This window comes from Sebastes fasciatus, chromosome 16, assembly GCF_043250625.1.
Source record: "Sebastes fasciatus isolate fSebFas1 chromosome 16, fSebFas1.pri, whole genome shotgun sequence".
Lineage (NCBI taxonomy): Eukaryota > Metazoa > Chordata > Actinopteri > Perciformes > Sebastidae > Sebastes > Sebastes fasciatus.
Window position 1 is genome coordinate 5,225,980 of NC_133810.1, and position 20,453 is coordinate 5,246,432.

The 20,453-nt window shown below is 41.1% G+C and overlaps 2 protein-coding genes and 1 long non-coding RNA gene across 4 annotated transcripts in view; 1 reads left to right on the forward strand and 2 right to left on the reverse strand.

Moving 5' to 3' along the window:
- Positions 1 to 20,453, reverse strand: part of LOC141752250 (uncharacterized) — a 423,479-nt gene that overhangs the window by 251,449 nt on the left and 151,577 nt on the right. The window lies entirely within an intron of this gene.
- Positions 608 to 20,453, forward strand: part of tmem132e (transmembrane protein 132E) — a 451,229-nt gene continuing 431,383 nt past the window's right edge. The window contains exon 1 of the mRNA XM_074609980.1: positions 608 to 827. Within this exon, the coding sequence (XP_074466081.1) occupies positions 740 to 827 (88 nt within the window). The 5' untranslated portion in view covers positions 608 to 739. The remainder of the gene's footprint in view (positions 828 to 20,453) is intronic.
- dtx2 (deltex 2, E3 ubiquitin ligase) lies at positions 1,590 to 19,535 on the reverse strand. Of its 2 annotated transcripts, XM_074609996.1 has the most exons (9): positions 18,925 to 19,535; positions 16,625 to 17,216; positions 14,661 to 14,719; positions 9,327 to 9,569; positions 7,036 to 7,103; positions 6,644 to 6,811; positions 5,311 to 5,472; positions 3,884 to 3,973; positions 1,590 to 3,079 (listed from the first exon to the last, which is right to left on the reverse strand). In XM_074609996.1, exons 1-9 carry the CDS (start codon positions 19,253 to 19,255, stop codon positions 2,816 to 2,818), a joined length of 1,977 nt encoding a protein of 658 aa, XP_074466097.1. In that variant the 5' UTR covers positions 19,256 to 19,535; the 3' UTR covers positions 1,590 to 2,815. The 2 variants fall into 2 exon arrangements, with proteins under 2 accessions (XP_074466097.1, XP_074466098.1); XM_074609997.1 differs by lacking the exon at positions 9,327 to 9,569 and having other exon boundaries at positions 18,925 to 19,534.

The following is a 20,453-nucleotide window of genomic DNA, read 5'->3' on the forward strand; positions in this document are numbered from 1 at the left end:
TATCTATATTTTGAAGGTTTTTACAGAAGGGTTTGTTCATATATCTCTCACAGCCTGATTTATACAACATTTTATTCCTAAAAACATGGAGAAAATAGATTTTTTTTCTGATTTATGGAGTGACAAAAAAATAATAATAAATAAATACCCGCTGCAAAAACCTTTGACTCTAATACGTCAACAAAATGAAACAAGAATTTTGAACCTGGCTTTATCTAATGTTCAGATTTCTGCTCTGGAAATGTATGAGAATTAGCACATAATTTGATAAGATAATGCCTCATTTGCATATTTAAACATATAATTTCAGAAAACTTGTAACACAAAAAAGAATTGTCTTGACGTCAGTAATCAGCTGGGGAAGTTTCATGGTGTTATATATATTAGTTTTATTTATTTTATTACCCTATTCACCTTGTAGGCTAGTGTCTCCCTGGTTGTGTCTAGAAGGTAACCCCGAACTCGCGAATTTTCGAACGTTCTCGCATTTTTAGGGTTACCTTCTAGACACGACCCTTAATTCATTTGCTGCACCACCTGGCCAGCAGCTAAGTGACCCAAATCAAACACACCTGTGATCATGGATGTTGTGAGCAGGTGCATTCTGGGTGTGGCTAACATGCTAAATGTTAACATGCACATGGTGAGGCTTCTGCTGTTACCTGAGGAGCTTTTTTGAGGACTTTCTGCAGTTTTAGAGCGTTAAAATGATTGAAAACTTTGAGGAGCACAGTGACGGATGCTGAGTGGACTTGTTATACTGGGACCAGAGAGGCTGAGTGCAGATTGTGGAGGACAACACGGTGCACAAGACTCTGCACAGACTGGTGAGTACAACAACAAACTCCTTTATCTTAAAAATAAGACTTTCTGCATCCTGGGGTCCCTAAACAGTCTTGAATTACATAAATTGTGTATCACTGTAAAGCTGAGACTCTTGTGGATCCATTGAGCCCAACTGTATTCATGTGTGATGATGTTAGTCCCCAAAGGAGACATTTCATTATAGTGAAACCATTTTTTTTTAATTTGACCTCACTGTATAAAATGACCTGTGGTGACCTCTAGGATAATCACAGCCTCATGAAACTTTACAGCCACAAACTAGAGACCTAGAGCATTCAGAGGATGGATGGCTTTCCTAGCTAGATTGACAATAAGGGGGTTTCTGAGCAGTTTACACAACAGAAGTGCTCGCCCATCCAATCACCGAAAAATACAATTCTTGCAGAAATCTAAAAATGTCAAAAGTTTTTTATCCCAAATCACAGCATGTCTTTTTCTCTGGTGTTCCTCAAGGTCTTGGTGTCTTAATGTGGTATTTCGGAGGGATTATTGATCATTTTTATTAATTATTGAGTAGTAAAAAATGGTTAAATTTAGCACCAAAGCTGTGTAACAAATGGTATCAACCCAAAAATTACTGCAACAACTTATGAGACATAATAGAGCATGAAAATAACCATCATATACTTCCATCATAATGTTCTAAACCCCACAAAAACAGCTCTATTGTGGTTCTCAGAGGGTTAAAGAAATAAACTAACTGCATCACTCAGACAAAACTGAAGTCAGAGACCGAGTCAGGATTCATTTTGCCTTATTTCTTTATTGCAGAGACTTTTGTTTTCAGTTTTGCTTGTATACATGTCAAGACTCAGTTCAGCATCTGTACTGCAGTACTGTGAGCACAATAATGCATGTGAATACAGGAGGTGAGTTTGCAGCCGGCGGGAACATTAACATGCTCGCCGCGGCTTCACGTGTCTCGTTTAATCAAGACGAGTTCGATGACCTTGATTGTCACTCTGTAGAATTTTCTTAGCCGGAGCATTTTTAATTTTTTTTCTTTTTTTGTTTTAATCTCAGCGGTCCTTCCCATCTGTTTGGACAAAAGGTTTGAGGTCGTCAAGCTATATACGGTGTAACCTTGCCCCTTCACACAAACTGAAACATACTAAGTGACGAAAACAATGCCTGCAGAAGAATGCCCGCGGGCAGTTACTGCAATCAAAACATGACAAATCACCGTGTGAGTGCATTAGACATCTGCTTATCAAATTAGGTTAGGGAGTAAAATATCACAACAGATGGTCAAATCAGAAGTAGTGTTAAAACGTTCAAAAATACACAACTTTATTCTCCTTAACTGGCATTTTTTACAATATTTTTTTGTTTCATTCATGTTTTTTTTTTCAAATTTACATCAGTTTCTCCTCTTCTCATCAAATAGTCTAATATATACTCACTTTGAAACTTCTAGTAGCAGAGTGTCTTTGTGCTTAACACAAAGGGTTTTCAGCAGAAACACTTTTAATTGCATAACTTCCCAATTTGAAAACAAAGTTCACTGCCCTTTACCGGGAAATCACACGTTAAGCTAAATGCACTGTCAGAACTAAAGTGCTTAATGAGAGAGATTTCTATCCCCGATGTGAGCTGCCATTTTCATGGCAACTGGACAACGGGGATACAGATGAGGCTCTTTATGGAAACACAAAAAAACTAACAAAGTAAAAACACAATCTCCAGTTTGTGGAGGTTTGAAAAGAGGCTCGGAGTGTGAGGAGTCTCACACCGAGCTTCAGTCTCCAGGAATATGTGATGAGCAGGAATGTAGTGGAGTGTACAGCCACGTCGCGTTTCTTCCAGAGACCTTTTTGTTCAGCTCACTTCTCCCCCGTTCGCTCACTCAATGAGGTTTGGGCAGATGCTGGATTAACTTAAGAACAGAGAGAGGTTGCAGAAGGTCCACCTGGCCACAGAGGTGGCTTTTAATCAGTGAGTGGAAGTGTGTGAAGCTCAGAGCTGTGACCTAGCTGCTACCGCCAACGCCACCGCCTCCGCCGATTCCTGGAGGTTTGAAGCAGTCCTCTGTCACGCCTGTAGAGGCCAACTCCGACAGAACATTGTCCAGATAGTTGGGGTCGGGGTAGCCGTGGCCCGACAAGTTGGACATCATCTCGGTTTTGTGGTGGATGCCGTTCCACACCACCGTGTCGGGCTCTCCGGTGGTGCTGGACGTTCCCACGGTGAAGATGAGGCGTCGCATCCACGCCACCTTCAGCAGCTCCAGCACCTTTTTCAATAGAGAGAGACGAGGAGCGAACGTTAGGGAGCTCCAATTCAAAACTAACAAAGCGTATTACTAATGTAAAATAGATATTTGTAGCCATTTAGAGCCATTAGAGACAGGCACAGGTCTAACTCAGTCTACAAACTAACAATCTGAAATGGGATTATGTAACTTCAGTTAATCACAACAGATATTCAGGCTCTTCTGACTTGAACTAGTGAACGGCTCCTGCAGTTTACTGCACTGCGGAGAAGCTGCGTGGCAAATCCCAGTTCTAGGGGGAGCATCACACCGGGGACTCCTGCTGATGGAGGCACAGATAAACTACAGCTGGAATATTCTAATCCAATTTTCCATTACTGAATTACCTCAGATTATTTATAGAAGCTGCCGTTGCCAGCGAGCAGGAAATGAGCTGCTAATTCACCATGGCAACAACACAACTTTATAATGAGGAGCACAAAACGTTGTTAATTTAATCACAGTGAAACACTACAATCCTGACGGAGCATTGAGCTCAGTCTGGTGTTACTGTTGGTATCGAGCTGGATCCACCTGATGTGTCAGGTTGACTCTGGTTCTCTAGTAATGATGGGACTCAACGTATTGATTGATTGGACCTGTGTGGTAAATATAGTGTGGACCTTTTCTAATATATTCTTCTTTATTGAGCTGTAGGTGACCACTGGGGTTCGATGCAGGTGGAGCCAGAATACTCTCTGTATGCTGTATGTCTGAGATCACTGTATACAAGCGAGCGTCTGTAGTGTAGATTCAGTCCCAGTAGTGACATGTGCTGCTTCTTACCTTCCTGCCCTTGTCGTTGTCCGGTAGAAAACAGAAGCGAGGGAAGCCTCTACAGGTGTACGGCTGTCCTGGGTTGGGATGCTCCGGGCCCTGGAGGAGGAGGAAGAGGAGGAGGACATTAGATATAAAGTTTAATACCAGTTGGAACAATACAATAATCTAATAACTGTGATTCGGAGATAACTGTAGACAAACAGCTCAATACAAATCTGATTCAAGTTCTTGTAACTTCAGATCAGCGATACGCGCGCCACAATTCATCTGCACGCATTGTTACAGGAGGACACGGAAAGAAATTAGTGTTTTCCCAAAAGACTGTGACAAAGGAGGGCGTCACTGTGAGACACACGATGGGACGGAGGAGCCTGAACATCATCTGTTAAGAAACGTATTCCTCCGTCCAGACTGCAGTTTCACCTCCAGTCATTTCATATGTCCAGCTTCCACCTCTAAAACTGGTGTTTCAAATGTACCACATTGGCCCACACATAAGACCACCTTGGTTATAAGATGACACCCCGTTTAACACCTGTTCTTTGAAAAACTATTTTTTTCGAAGATGTGAAAAGACCCTATACAAATAGTTTTATTTATTAATGGTTATCAAATAACAAAGAAAAAGGTAAAGTTAAAAAGCCGAAGTTAATCGTCATGTTTAATCTTTTATTTAAGTAAATTCATCTGGAGTTTTCCCCACGTCCTCGAACTAAACTGTTTCCAGGAGAATTGAAATGCTCGCTCGCCCTTCAGCTCACAAACTTTCACAGTGTCTCAATTTGGATACTTCCGTTATTACACTTCCATATAGTACACTGTGCACGCTGCTTGCGTAGTATGTGGGTTTCAGTAGTGTCGTCTCAAATTGCACACGGCTGCTTCGCACTCAGACGGATAAATGAACCCAATAATGGCTTCTATCTGACTACAGTATAGCGGTACTTAGTGAAAAAAACACGGGTATATCTTAATTTGTAGAGGTCAGGGTTCGGCGTTTCAATCGCAGCTTCCTCGCTCGCCACGTTCACGAGTTTGAAACAGATTGGTGGCCCCTCCCCTTCCGCTGCGTAGTAAAGAAGGCGACCGTTGAGGTTGAGAAGTGCCCAGCGTTCCACACTCAGCGTTTTGACTGTTTTGAGTACAACATCAGGTACTTGGCGTGCACTGCAATTTGCCATACTTCTCAGCGTGAACGCATTGTTGTACTCAAAATAGCAAATTTCTCACGAGTGCCCCCGTTGGTAATGCGCATGTGCAACTCTCAACAGAGATGAGAAGGAAGTTAGATGTCTCACTCCTTAGCTACTTCCATCATCGGGCAAGTGAACAAGCTGTGATTTTGCAGCCCTGGTAGAAAATGAGTGTAAAATGACTAGGTGGATTTCTACTTTCCATACTTGGCAGAGTGGTAGTTTAGTGTGCAGACGTACCTGTAAGCCAGGAGGTATGCTGTAGATGATGTGGATGGTGCCACAGTCTGGGTGGCCTGGCAGCGACTGGGCGATGCTGTAAATTTCCATCTTGCCTTTGGGCTGGGTGCCGGTCTTCTCTCCGTAGATTGTCTTACACGAGGGGCACTGCAGACTGCCGTCCTGACGAGGAAACACAACCAGAGAGCCTTTTAAACGATCAATAGAAACCTGGTTTAAGTGCTGATCAAATAGTCATCGATCCAATGATGAGACTTTTGTTTTGTGTTCTAGTCACTGTACCTCTGGCCTCATCAACCAGTACCTCCCCCGACAACAAAACACTAGAACACTAGAACACATACTGAGGGCAGGAAAAGAGCCACACATTTCAAAAGGACCATACCACTGTTTATACATGTTTTAGATAATTTACTGCAAATCACATGTACTTGCATTATCAACCAATTTTCAATTTGGTTTCATTTGTCACCCAAATGCCAAACTATTCCTCCAAGACAATAACTCCATCACACTAAATATCATGTCTCTTTAACTTTAGTTAAGGTCACATATAACAGCTTTACATCACACTGTAACTTTGACAACAATTTGTCCTCTTAATAATAAAAAATAGGGCTGTCAAATTAACGCATTAACGTAACTTGTGATTTCTAGGTTGTAGCGGCTCAGTTTTAAAGATAGAGTGAAGATATTTGTATCATATCAAACTAGAAAACCTAAGAAATGTCATACTAGCTTGTCGTGAAGGAGGTTAAATAACGCTCCAAACTTACGCTAAATTTTGGCGTGGAAAAACCGGAATGGCCATTTTCAAAGGGGTCCCTTGACCTCTGACCTCCAGATTAGTGAATGTAAATGGGTTCTCTGGGTACCAACGAGTCTCCCCTTTACAGACATGCCCACTTTATGATAATCACATGCAGCTTGGGGGCAAGTCATAGTCAAGTCAGCACACTGACACACTGACAGCTGTTGTTGCCTGTTGGGCTGCAGTTTGCCATGTTATGATTGGAGCATATTGTTTTATGCTAAATGCAGTACCTGTGAGGGTTTCTGGATCAATATCTGTCATTGATTTGTGTTGTTAATTGATTTCTAATAATAAATATATACATACATTTGCATAAAGCAGCATATTTGCCCACTCCCATGTTGATAAGAGTATTAAATACTTGACAAATCTCCCGTTAAGGTACATTTTGAACAGATAAAAAATGTGATTAATCGCGATTAACTATGGACAGTTATGCGATTAATCGTGATTAAGTTTAATCGATTGACAGCCCTAAAAAAACACCAAGTTTCCATGCAGTCAATAGCAGCTCTGTACCTTTGTTCCGTTGTTGTACATGGCCAGCATGCAGAGCATGTGCAGGGTGTGTCCACATTTGATGAATTTCCCCACAACGTCTGGCAGGATGCTCTGGCCTCCCTCCTCTGTGGACTGGGTCTCGTAGCCGGATGCGTTGGACAGTTGATCCATGCAGATAATGCAGTCCTGAGGGGAACCCGGGGGGGGGATGTGTGTTCAGTGTCATAAGTACTAAATAAAAAGGCCGTGAACAGCCTGCAGCCATATGAATAATTTATCAAAACGCTGTGTTGAAATCTCTTTACCTTGAACAATTGAGCCTTAAAAAACTGCTAATTTGTCTGTAGAAAAAGACTACAAATAAACCTTTTCAGTTTTCAGACATCTGGGGAGGACCATGAAATATTTACCTCATCCTGCACTCCGGCGACGACCTCCATGTAGCGCTGAATCACCTCCTCAGGTCTCTGAGCGGAGGCTGAAAGAGGGAGAAAGGAGAGCACAGAGTGGTGAATGAGCTGCAACAGGACAGACACTAAAAAGGTGATTCCAACTAAGTGACGAACAAAAAGATGAGACTAAGGAAGTTATTTTCTTATTGATATCCTAGCTATCATAAGCTATGGATTCCTCCTCTTTCTGCGTCTGCTACATACAAATAAATGGATGCAGAACATGCAAACACATGACAGAATGAACCATACAGTGACGGGCAGCATGAGGGATGGAAACAGACACTTAGTGCACGTATCTACCATATTCTCTCACATACACACACATGTGAGTGTCAAGTCTGTTTAGGAAACACATTTCTGAAAGCTAACTAAATGCCTTTTTGAGTTTATCACACAAGACAGCTCCATTTAATTCCGGATTTTGAGAGGTTAGGAGGTCGGCTATTTTCTCCCAGCTGAGAAATAAGAAGAAACAAAATAAATTCCCTGATAAGTTTCCAGACATCAACACCTTTTTTTTTAAATTCTTTTCGTGTCTGACGTGCCCCCTGTTGATTTGAAGAGCAGGAAATCAAGTTAAAAGTGGCAGACAGTGAGTGTGGAGGAGGGAAAAGTAGGAGGTGTAATTTATGGTGATGACAATACAGAGATGAAAAAAGAGAATCGGGCAGAGATAAAGAGGCAGCAGTGAAGCGAAGCTTAATATTTCAAATCCAATGCAAATCAGCAGAGATGTTTTTTTATGGCCAACGGCATTAACTCATCTATGAGTAAACCCCCTTTAATATACACCAAGTTTTACACTGAATATGATGTACAATATGTATAAAGGTGGATTTAAGCTGGCTAGATGCTTAGTGCACTGCAGTAGTTGAGATACAAGCCGGAGCTAGGGCTGTCACCTCTTAGTCGATTAGGCGACTAATCGGTCGTTTTGGTTTAACACTTCTTTACTTGATTAGTCGTTTTTTATGCTTTGTTCATTCTTCTGAGCACATCTCCAGTAAACACAAGATTTAAAGTGGTGCTCTTGTGTGATTCTTTGTGGAGAAACTCAATAAACTAATAGATAAGTTGACTAGGACAGCCCTAGCTTTGGCATTTTTCCTTGGAAAAATGACTTAAATCACTAATCGATTATCAAAATAGCTGCCAATTAATTCACCGCCGATTTGTAATTGACTAATCGTTGCAGCTCTACACTGCAGCAGTGGCTCCTGGGACATCTCTTTGAGATGATGTGGTGGCTGTGAAGGAAATAGCATACAGTATGCACAGTTTTATGTTGAGACGGTCGGAGAGACGCTAGAAGGTTGTAAAATAACCAAGGAGAAGCAGGATGTTATGGAAGGTAAGCAGCTGATATTGACGACGGCAGGAATACAATCGGAGGAGAGGAGGGGTAGCAGCAGAGAGGTCAGTAAGTCAAAAGTCAGTTTAGAGCACATTGATCAGACTTATCTCCTTATTGACAGTTACACAAAAAGCAATTGCTGCAGCACTTTGTTTTCAACTAACAGCCAGTTCACACTACACCACTTCAGCCCTGACTTTCTACTCCACGACAAAAGCCCCAGGTCAGAGACAAATCGGCCCTCATGTGTGAACTGCTCAGAGACGTGAGCCGAGATGCTTGCCGACACTCGCAGAAACATTCCAGATGTCTAGCATGCTAAATATCTGGACCTGTCGGGGGACTCCGGGTCACGAGCTACAGCCAATGAGAGCGCGAGACACGGGTTGAGGGGAACGAGGCGTCGCCTGTGACGATAGGAACTTACTGCATGAGTTACATTTGCAACACGGAGCAAAGTTGTTGTTGCACCTAGAGGAATAAATACTACAACTGAGTGTGGAAACCGCAATGTGTCTTGCATATGGTATCACGTCATTTAATGTGTATTTGTCGCGTGTGTTTTTGTGACAAAACGTAGTTTTGGGGATTCCTGCTGGTGAAAGATCTTGTAGTGTGTGACCTCCTGTCGCCGGTCAGTCATGTAGTGTGAAAACCACAACGACTTACAGGACAGCAAGTCGTGTAGTGTGAACAGTACTGGGATCTGACGACTTTGAAAGTCGTGTAGTGTGACCTTGGCGTAACACAAAAGTGGATTAGTGTGAAGTGAACACTCCCTATAAACACACGGAGACAAATGAAAGTGAGTTGATGCAGGATGAAATGTTCCTCAAGCCTGTGACAGATGGAGAGAAAGAGGTGGAGGAAGGGCCGGTGGCGCGGTAGCTACCTCTCCTGTGCTGCCTCTTTGCTCTCCTAACTGAACTGCTGCTGCTGCTGCTGCTGCTGTGGGGCTTGCTGGGCCTGCTGGCTGGGGGGAGGAGAGGAGGAGGAAGCGAGAAAGGAGCAGGTTGCTGCTGCTGCTGCTGCTGTAGCTGCTGCTGCTGCTGTAGCTGCTGCTGCTGCTGAGGGAGGGGGGCAGTGGTGAAGTGCACGCCGAGTCCAACTGCTGACATCAAAATGGAGGCCATGCCTGGAGCGGGGTAGGGTGGGGTGGGGTGGGGTTGAGGCGGGATGGGGCGGGGCAGAGTGGGAGCAGGTGAGGGTTGAGAGCAAGTGGAAGATATGCAGGAGTAGAAAGGAACAAATCAAAGGTATGAGAAATGTAGCAGCAACTGATGTTTCCACCGCGTCCCTCATTCACACACAGAACATCAGCATCGAGGACTTCCACATGGAAACTGCTCGTGTTTAACATGTGGTGTATTTGTTGACTATGAATCTTCTGTCTCTGCTTTTTGATTAATGATTGAAGCAGTTTTCTCAATCAGCACTTGTGTTGTAACATCAGCATTAATCTCATGAGTTTAGTGAAAACCACAAGTTATCTCGGGGAGGCTGGAAAAAGATCCACTGAGAATTGATGATGCCCAGAAGCTGCAAGTCAGACCAATCAATCAGCACAGAGTCTGTACTAACAGTGCTGGTCATACATCTGCCACTTGCATCGACCATATTTACACAAATGCTCCTGAGCGCTGCACTAAACCAGTCTCTCTACCTGTAGGGTTCAGTGACCATAACATTATAGCTATTACCAGGAGAACCAAAATTCCTAAATGTGGTGTCAAAATTATTAATAAGAGAATGTATAAGAAATTCATCTCAGAACGTTTTTTGGAGGATGTCAGGAATGTAAACTGGGCCGATGTGTATGCTACACAGGAGCCTGAGGCTTCTTTACATATTTTTATGAACATCTTTATGAGGATTGTCGACAACCATGCTCCCATGAAGAAGTATACTGCCAAATCCAGACCAGCTCCATGGTTGAATGAGTCTTTAAAAGACCTTATGAAACAGAGAGACAAAGCCAAATCCACATTAGCAAAGTCAGGATCTGTGGAAGACAGACTAAAATATTGTCAATTGAGAAACCAAGTGACAAAACAGAATAAAAGCATGAAAAAGGAATATTATAAAAATAAAATAAATGCAGTGAAACTAGATGGTAAAGAACTCTGGAGAACCTTAAATGAAATAATGGGGAGAAATAAAACTGGGAGCCCTTCTTCTTTTGTTCAGTCGGATGGCAGGTTTTTGACTAAACCATTTGACATAGCCAATTATTTTAATGATTACTTTGTGAATAAGGTCGATGCACTAAGGAAGAATATGAGCAACATGGATTCCAATACTCTCAACCTTATAAGTAAAAATATAATGATTAACAAAAGTTGTTCATTTCAGTTTAACAGTGTGGATGAGAGTGAAGTAAGGAAGTTGTTAAAAGCCCTTCCTGATTATGGCTCCGTAGGCACTGATATGCTGGACAGTAAGGTACTTTGTCTCTCAGCCGATTACATTTCTGGTCCCATATGTCACATATTAAATAAATGTCTAATGGAAGGTATATATCCTAGTATTTGGAAAGAAGGTAAAATAATTCCCTTACCTAAAGATGGCAGATTAACATTTACTGGGCAGAACAGCAGACCCATCAGTATTCTCCCTGTACTAAGCAAACTGATGGAGAGAATAGTCCATTCACAAATACAAGATTACTTTGACTGTAATGGCCTGTACACTAGATTTCAACATGCTTACAGACATCACTACTCCACTTGTTCTGCACTAACGCAAATGACAGACGACTGGCTAAAAGAGATAGATAATTCTAGGATAACAGGTGCAGTGTTACTGGATTTCAGCGCGGCATTTGATGTCATAGATCATGACCTTTTAATTAATAAACTACAACGTTATGGATTTAGATCAACTGCAATCACATTTATGAAGAATTATCTTTTATGCAGAACACAAAGGGTGTATTACAATGGCAGCATGTCTAACAGTAAAGGGCTTAACTGTGGCCTGCCGCAGGGCAGCTGTCTTGGACCTCTCCTGTACTCCATCTTCACAAATGACTTGCCATCTGTATTGCATAAAGCCAGTATACAAATGTACGCCGATGATTCCACACTGTATTACGCAGCAAATACAAGCGGCGAACTAGACCAAGTTCTATCTTCAGACCTAAACTTGGTCTACGATTGGATAAAACAAAATCAGTTGGTACTAAATATCTCAAAAACCAAATCCATTATTTTTGGATCTAGTCATAAGCTGTCATCTATGCCCACAATGAATCTCTACTTGGACAGTGAACCTATACAGCAGGTGGATAAGGTCACATTACTGGGACTAACCATAGACAATCAACTGTCATGGGTCGAGCACATAGAAACAATTGTCAGGAAAATGGGAAATGGTATCTCCATGGCAAAAAAATGCCTTCCGTATGTTCCAGCACACGTTCTGGGACAAGTAGTTAAATCTTTAAGTTTAAGCCACCTGGACTATTGCTCACCTGTATGGTCTTCTGCACCGAAAAGCATACTGCGGAAACTACAAATTGCACAAAACAGAGCTGCAAGACTTGTGTTACACTGCCCCATGAGAACGAACACAGACAGCATGCATCATAAACTGTCATGGTTACCAGTAGAGAAAAGACTTGCCTTAAGCACAGCGACATTCTTTAGTAACAGCATTTATTCTACTAAACCCGAGTTTTTATACAGTCAAATTAGCAGATGCAGGGACGTTCACAGTCATTTCACTAGAACAGCGGGTGATGGCCAACTCATGTTACCTCACCCAAAATCGAATGCCTTAAAAAAGACGGTCATTTACCGCGCCATCACTCACTGGAATAGCTGCCCTCTTCACATCCGTCAATCCTCTAACAAATCCATATTCAAATACCATCTACGAATACATTACTTAAACAGCTGATCGATAGTCCAGTGTTGGTCATGTATGGTTTTCTTTGTTTTCTTTGTTCCTTTTTCCCTGATGATGGGCCTTGAGGCTAAACAAAAAAAAAAAAAAAAAAAAAAAAATTGTGGAAGATTTGTGTATGAATTTGAAATTTGAAATTTGAAATTTATATATGTTTGAAAATTTGAGTGTTATTAGTGTAACACAAATGTGATGTTGTATATAGTATGTATGTGATAAATTAATGTACATGATTTCGGACCCCAGGAAGACTAGCTGGTGCCATTGGTATCAGCTAATGGGGATCCTTTTTAAATTAAAAATTAAATTAAAGCACACGATGACGAATGGTTTACACGATGACAACCACATTTTCCTTGGCAATGCAGACGAGGCGGTGCAGATCTAAGATTTTATATAATCATCAAAAGCGACACTATGTAGCCTGCAAAAAAAGAAATGGACATCAAATGAAAGGTTGAATATGAAGTGAAGTGAAGTTACAGAGGATCACTTTAGACAGATTCTCACCTAAAACTGATGAAGTGAGAATTGAAGTAGCGTCACAAACGTACAAGATGCAGTCACAAAGCTTTACAGGTGTGAAGTTGAGATCTAACTGAAGGCTGAGTTTGAAGACGGCCGTGGTCCGAGCAAAGGCGCTTGAAGTAGAAGGGTAGGAAGTGAGGAAGAGGCCTTTGGTCTGATTTGGCGTCGCGGCTGGTTTGATCCCATCGCATCATGGTTTCTAGTTCATTTCTGACTCGTGCTGATTAAAACTGTACATTTGGAGAAGACACCGCATGATTGACCTTCCATTTTAAATGATTCATGGTAGTCATGGTGCGCTGCGTTTCACTAATGAGGTTCTGGTCCACCGGTTCCCTCCAGGCTGGTTGTATTGATTCAGTCGGCTTATCACAGCCAAGAAACGAGTCATAATTTGAGAAGTGAGCAGCAGGGAGTGCTCACTTTGCATGTCAATTTTGCCTTTTTAAGACAATTACAAATTGCCTGCACTCTAAATGACACAACTGCAGGAACATCAGAGCGTTAAATATGTCGACCGTGTGTCGGTATTAAAAGATGGAAATTAAATTACAGGTGTGGAATTCTAAAAGACAATCCTAACGGCCCTGTATGCAATCATTTCAAATATAAAATACGAGTGTTAATAAGCCGCAGACAGTAATACGGTGATCATAATGTCAAAGAATACAGCATCCAGTCTCATGGCACCAGATTAAGTCAACGGTATTATCATGATTTACTCAAAGGCAGTGAGGCCAGGATGTGTGAGGATAGAAGAAGGCTAGAAGGCCTTATACAAGCAACGCAGAGTTAATCCATAAGGCACAGGACGCATGCAAAAAAATGTGATGAGAGGAAAATGCCAAAATACAAATATTGATGCATTTGTCCTGTATCTTAGGATTTGAAAATGTAGAACATTCAACAGCAATTATGGAATTTGAGAGCCTTATAGTGTATAGGGTAATGTCCCCTTTAAAGATATCTCGCTAATATATTCATTTTCAGTTAGTTTAGTCACGTTACCGCAGTCTTGAAAGGGAGGAGTGAGCAGAAAGGTGCTCAGTTGGTTGCAATCTGCAACCACACCACTAGATGTCGCCAAATCCTACACACTGTACCTTTTAACTGGTACAAAATGTATCACATAATAAACTCACATGCAACACATTTAACTGTCCATTCGTCATGATAACTGCGTGCTGCTGTTGGTGCCGAGAGCCTGCTGGCTCGTTGTTGCCATCGTAGGATAGTTAGTTAGTATAACTGATATATATTTTTGATTTGAAATCATCTGAATGAATGTATTCCCACTGATGGAGGTGTAATGTATTTGTTAGTAGAAGTAGAAGAAGTCCCATCTATCATGTTGTGTGTCCTTGAGTCATCATACAGAAACCAGAGTCTGGAGTTGGAGCGGTCCTTCGGGATAAAGACTGAAAACTGAAGTTAATCATGCGTTTGCATCCGGGGCCGAATGCTCTATACAGCATGTGGGAACTTGTGTAGGCTGTTTTCTTGTTTCTTGTTAAATGGAGGCCTCTCTGATGGTTTAAACCCAAAAGTGACAGGTCTTCCCCGCAATACTTTTCAAGTATTAGGTTAGGGTGTGTTCTTTTTTCTATTTTTTAACCCCCTTCTTCCAGCTTTTTGTGGCATGCTGTTCCTAAACAGACTGACACTCACATTACAAACGCAGAGGAAAAGGCAACCGTAAACATTTTACTGAATGAAACCTCAGAAGAAGTGTGGTGCAGAAAAGAGCAAGAGGTAACAGTCGGGGAGGATGGATGGTTAGTGACCCGTTTACCTGCCAGGGCAGAGCTCACACTGGTGGATCCATTCAGCTGCACAGAGATGGAAGGAACACTGCAGGACAGGAAACAAGGACAGTGACATGCAGTCAGTGAAAACAGCAACAATGAACCGAGCAGGAAGAACAAAACAAAAGACTTTTTCAGTTTCCAACCCACTTCACAGAATTAGAACATTTAAGTACGGTGACATCAGGAATAGCTTTGGCACCGGATCAAGACAAGAAAATAAACCTGACTCTGAATGAACTGTGAAGGTTTATTTACTTGAGGAGCTGAAAAGTGAGCACAGTCAGACTGGCCAGTAAATAACTAGGAGGTTCTGACATTGATTAACAACGACTTCACATTGATTGCATGTGCATAACGCAACCAGGGAGCGTGACTCAACACCCGATATATTGATGAATATGCCCCCAACAAATCTGCTGACTGTGCTGAAACAGCCTTCACAGAAAATACATTGATTGTTGGTCAGGCCGATTCCAATTTTCTTTTAAGTTTGATTTAAGCTTTTGTTTCTAAGAACTATAACTGACAGCATAAACAAACATGTTTGTAACTTTTCTTAAATGGAAAATTTAATTTTTATATATTATGAACATGATCTGTATATAGTATTTACACGTCAGAAGAATCAGAGAAAATACTATTCTATAATGAGTATGTAGGCCTATTATAGAGAGTCAACTATTTATTATCTATCTAAAACTATGTATTTATTTATCTTATTTATATTTATGAATCAGTATCTATTTACAAGAATGTAAAAGTGTGTGTATTATATTATATTATATTATATTAATTCCTGGCGTCCTCCTGCCTGCCCAACACCTACTTAGAGGAGTGGGAGAGACGAGACACTCACTCAGTGTGATTACTCCAGTTTTGGGGCTGAAACAAACAATTATTTTCTGTTCATTACTTATTCAATTAACAGTTTAGCCAACAAAATGGCAAACAAATGTGAATGTGGCCATCGCAATTTCCCAGAGCTCAAAGTGACGTCTTCAAATTGCTTGTTTGCGTCTGACAGAGTCCAAAACACTCAAATATCAAATTTACGATGTCATGTAAACCTGGGAAAAGCAACAAATCCTTACAATTAAGAAGATGAAGTCAACAAATCAGCATTTTTTTCCTTAATAAATAACTCTCACGCTCTAACCACCAACACATTTTCTAGTCTTCCGACCACTCAAAGCACTTTACACTACATGTCAGCATTAACCCATTCACACACACATTCATACACTGATGGCAGAGGCTGCTAAGGTGCCAACTTTGCCCATCAGGATCTAATCTAAATCGAACCACCGACCTTTCGACCTGCTCTACCCTCTGAGCCACGGCCGCCTTACATGTGTAACAACATTTAAATAACTTACAAGTCACTGTGGATGTTTTACCCTCATATATCGCTGATCAGCCAAATAAGAGGACATGGTAACACAATAGGAGGAAATGTGTCTCTGATAATATGAGGCCCTTCTGACATCAGCTAACCTACGGTCCAAAGCAAACTGCAACATAATCAAAAATCCCTGCACATGTTATTTACCTCCACATAGACTCAAATGAAGCAAATATATAGATCTGGCATCAAAAAAATCTATTTCAAAATCGCAATACATAGGTGAACCAAGTTTTTCCCCACCCCTACAATAAAAACACCGAAGTTTCATCACTTTGCTTCATTACTCTTTGCACCGACATGAGTCACAGGAAATGAGCCAAAACAAACATACCACAGCAGGGCTGGAGCTACAGATACCTTTTTGTCATTCCTGTTTTACAAGATAGGTCAAAGTGGAGGCAGACAGGAAAGACAAAAGGGGAAGGGAAGGGTGGAGAGGTGCCCATGACATGCATCCCTCCAAGGTCAGCTAACTTAGCCGTAGGGACATTTTACTGCTCTATACTGACTGCGTTACACTGCAAACACAAATCAGATACCAACCTTAACCCATTGGCACTGGCAGAGCTGGTCAGAAGCGGTGCAGACAGTTGACTACCAGAGGGCGGAGGAGGAGGCCAGGGGCTGCCCCAGGACATTCCCCCCACAGAGAGGGGTCTCCTGGGGTACGGCGAGTAGACAGAAGTGGGGTGAGCCGCTACAGCCCTTCCTGTCGCTTGAAGACTGGGCCGGTTCAGATTGCCTGATGAAAAGGAATGTCGTGAACGGCTGGGCATGGGTCCTGTGCTGCTGTTGCTCAAACACTGCTGGCAGGAGCAGGCAGGGCCCGAGGGGATGGCCGGGGGGCCGGCGGACGCCAGCGGGTACGGGAGGTTACACTGCCGTCGGACCTGCCGTCTGAAGCCCGTCGCTTTGTTGACTTGAGCCAGAGACGTGAGATCCACTATGTAATTGTATCCGTGCGGGCCCAGGTCTGCCGTGCCTTGGCGGGCCTGATAGCTGTGCTCCAAAAGGATAGAGGTTCGAGTCTCGTACGGAGTCCATCCTCCTTCATCGTTGATCCACTCCCAGTAAACACCGCTGCCCAGGCCTGAGGACTGAGCAAACAGGGACCGACGTACTGACCGCGTCTTTCCTGAAAATAAAAAAACAAACATTGTCATTTAATACACGAAATTAAAGCTACATTATGCAAGTGGACAAATAAATCTACATTTTCAGCCAAAATCCCAAGTGGGGCCATAACAGTGCCCAGTTCTCGCAGTTGAGAACCATTATATAGGTAGTTTTCATTAATGTAAACATTATAATGCTTGCCTCGGTGCAAGCTTATGCTATACTTGCCAACCCTCCCGAATTTCCCGGGAGACTCCCGCTATTCATTACCCTCTCCCGGTTACCTCCCAGAGTCACACTTTTCCCATTTTTGTCCCGATTTTAACACCCTTTTTTCGTTATCTCAACCTGTTTCTGGCACTGTACACCGTGACCATATATATATAAATATAAACGCTCGCAACCGACACAACGCTGTTTGAGCTGCGCTTGCCGCACATCACAACCTCCAGCGCCCAAGTTGGGCTTTCATGCCAGAGGGGCAAAATCTTCAGTTTTGTTTCCTGAGAAAAGTCAAATTAAAAGTAGGCCTATTTAACATTACAATGCTTTTACAGTGTACTTTCAATTTGGCTACTTTCATTCTTTAAAGGTCACCAGAATGTACGAAACAAAGTTGAAACGTATTAACATTATTTGCATGCACTGTGACTGCTACACGTTTGTTATTACAAAATGTTATTTGTTAGCTCTGTTGCCCTTCTGTCAAACTAGTTAGCACGAAATCAGCTGAGCTCCAAGAAGAGATAAGATCAGATATGCCTTTATTAGTCCCGCAGTGTACAGCAGCCTATTATTACACCTACTTTATATTTTATACTTCTAGTGTAACCCTTCTGTTTATATTGATTTATTACATCTACTTTACCTGTTTTATTTGTCTTATTATAACTGTGTCTTGTCAAGTATTTGTTTTAAAGCACTGACCAGAAGTGGTAACTGTGAATCTCATTGTATTTAATACAATAATGACAATAAAGCTTTCTATTCTAATCTAAAAAGAACATGCATGTTAATGGAAGAAAACAATAAAGAAGTCATTCATGTTTGTTGTGTCAGTAAAACAAACAAACAAATACAAAATAATTAATAACAATATATTGCAATATCAAAGGATAAATGTAAAAAAAAAAAAAAAAACATGAAATGGAGTAAATAAAAGGCAGAGTGTGAGTTAGTGGGAATCTCGTTGTATTTAATACAATGACAATAAAGCTTTCTATTCTATTCTATTTATTAAAGTCGTATCTAGTTATTAAAGGACATATATATCACGTATTATCTTAACTGCATATATATATATATGAACAATATATACAAAAATATTTTAAATATATCTTTTTTTATTAAAAAAGTAATTGTAGTGCAAAATTATTATTGTTATTATCCCCTTTGCTGCTGTACACTGCAAATGTCCCCACTGCAGGACTAATATCTTATCTTATTACATATTTTGTCTCTATTTAGTCATATTATATATTTATATTGTGTGATATTTATTTAATAGGTAGTGTTTAGTTTATTTTTTGGTATTGTGCATGCATGGATACAAAACATTTTTATTATAATTATATTAAATTATATTATTAATAATAAATAATATTAATAATACTAATTATATTAATATTATAATATAATACATATTATACTTATAATAATATGTTTTTATTATAAGGAGCTAGCTGTTGGCCTGGCCTGTTATGTGGAGGTATTAAAGCACATCTCACCTGTGTCCTGTCTGAACTGCTTCAAGCTCGGTATGTCGATGAGATAAGGCGCCAGGCTGGGGTCTGATTGTCCGAGGCAGATGCTGGTAGAGCCGGCTGGTCCTCCTGGTCCTCCTCCTCCTCTCTGGCCCCGCGGTGACAACAACAAACACCGCTCGATGTGTCCGCTCACCTGGCCGCTGTAAGGCCGCCAGTAGCCCAGATCATCCTGCCATTCCCACACCGCTATCATGGGCTGAGACTGTCCAACAGAACCAGACGGTGTAGCTGACACTGATGGCCCGTTTCTAGAGCCGTTGACCCGGGCACAGGAGCCAGACACGATCGCCATGTTCACCACAACCAGAGCTAGCTTTAAGCTAAGCTAACAACAACTCCTTCTTCTCAGCTATCTGGCTGTTAAACGACGGAATACAACGGTCTGCTAGCTCGGCTCGTTAAACGATCCCATTGTGAATGTTGTTAACAAGCTTTAGAAGAAGCTAAGGAGGAGAGATTAAGCGGTAGACAGCCGTAGTTTACATTTAAATGCATGTTGTTGACAAAAGCTGGAGCTGATTCAGAGCAGCTTTAGCAGGATAACGTTAGCTAGCTTAGTGACAGACAGCAGCGCTGCCTTCAGGGACCACCGGGAAAAATAGACATTCAGGGCACGTTTGAGGCAGGGGTCTGCCATAGGACTTTATGAGAATAAATATTATGAGAATAAAGTCATAATATTAGTATATATGTATAGTAGTACTGTAGTAGTAATTTTACAAGTTATTTTCTTTTTTTCTCGTAAAGTTACAACTTTATTCTCATATTACGACTTTTTTTTCTCGTAAAGTTGGGATTTTATTCTCGTTATATCACAACTTTTTCCTCGTAAAGTTGTGACTTTATTCTCGTTAAGTTATGACAATATTCTGGTAATATTACGACTTTTTTCTCGTAAAGTTACGACTTTATTCTCATATTACAACTTTTTTTCTCGTAAAGTTACGACTTTATTTCTCGTAGTTACGACTTTATTCTCATAATACTACGACTTTATTCTCATAATAATACGACTTTATTTCTCATAAAGTTATGACTTTATTCTCATAATAATACGACTTTATTTCTCATAAAGTTACGACTTTATTCTCATAATAATACGACTTTATTTCTCGTAAAGTTACGACTTTATTCTCATATTACGACTTTTTTTCTCTCGTAAAGTTGTGACTCTATTCTGGTAATATTACTTTTTTTCTCTCGTAAAGTTGTGACTTTATTCTGGTAATATTACTTTTTTTCTCTCGTAAAGTTGTGACTTTATTCTCATATTACGACTTTTTTTCTCTCGTAAAGTTGTGACTCTATTCTGGTAATATTACTTTTTTTCTCTCGTAAAGTTGTGACTTTATTCTGGTAATATTACGACTTTTTTTCTTGGTGAGCTATCTGGTTGTTAAACGACGGAATACAACGGTCTGCTAGCTCGGCTCGTTAAACGATCCCATGGTGAATGTTGTTAACAAGCTTTAGAAGAAGCTAAGGAGGAG

Excerpts from the sequence above, each read along its gene's own strand:
- dtx2 (XM_074609996.1), bottom strand. The coding sequence starts at position 19,255 with ATGGCGATCGTGTCTGGCTCCTGTGCCCGGGTCAACGGCTCTAGAAAC. Across the intron at positions 9,570-14,660 it reads TGTGAGCTCTGCCCTGGCAG|GCATGGCCTCCATTTTGATG; the intron begins GTAAACGGGTCA and ends ACCCCGCTCCAG. Across the intron at positions 5,473-6,643 it reads TGTACAACAACGGAACAAAG|GACGGCAGTCTGCAGTGCCC; the intron begins GTACAGAGCTGC and ends TTTCCTCGTCAG.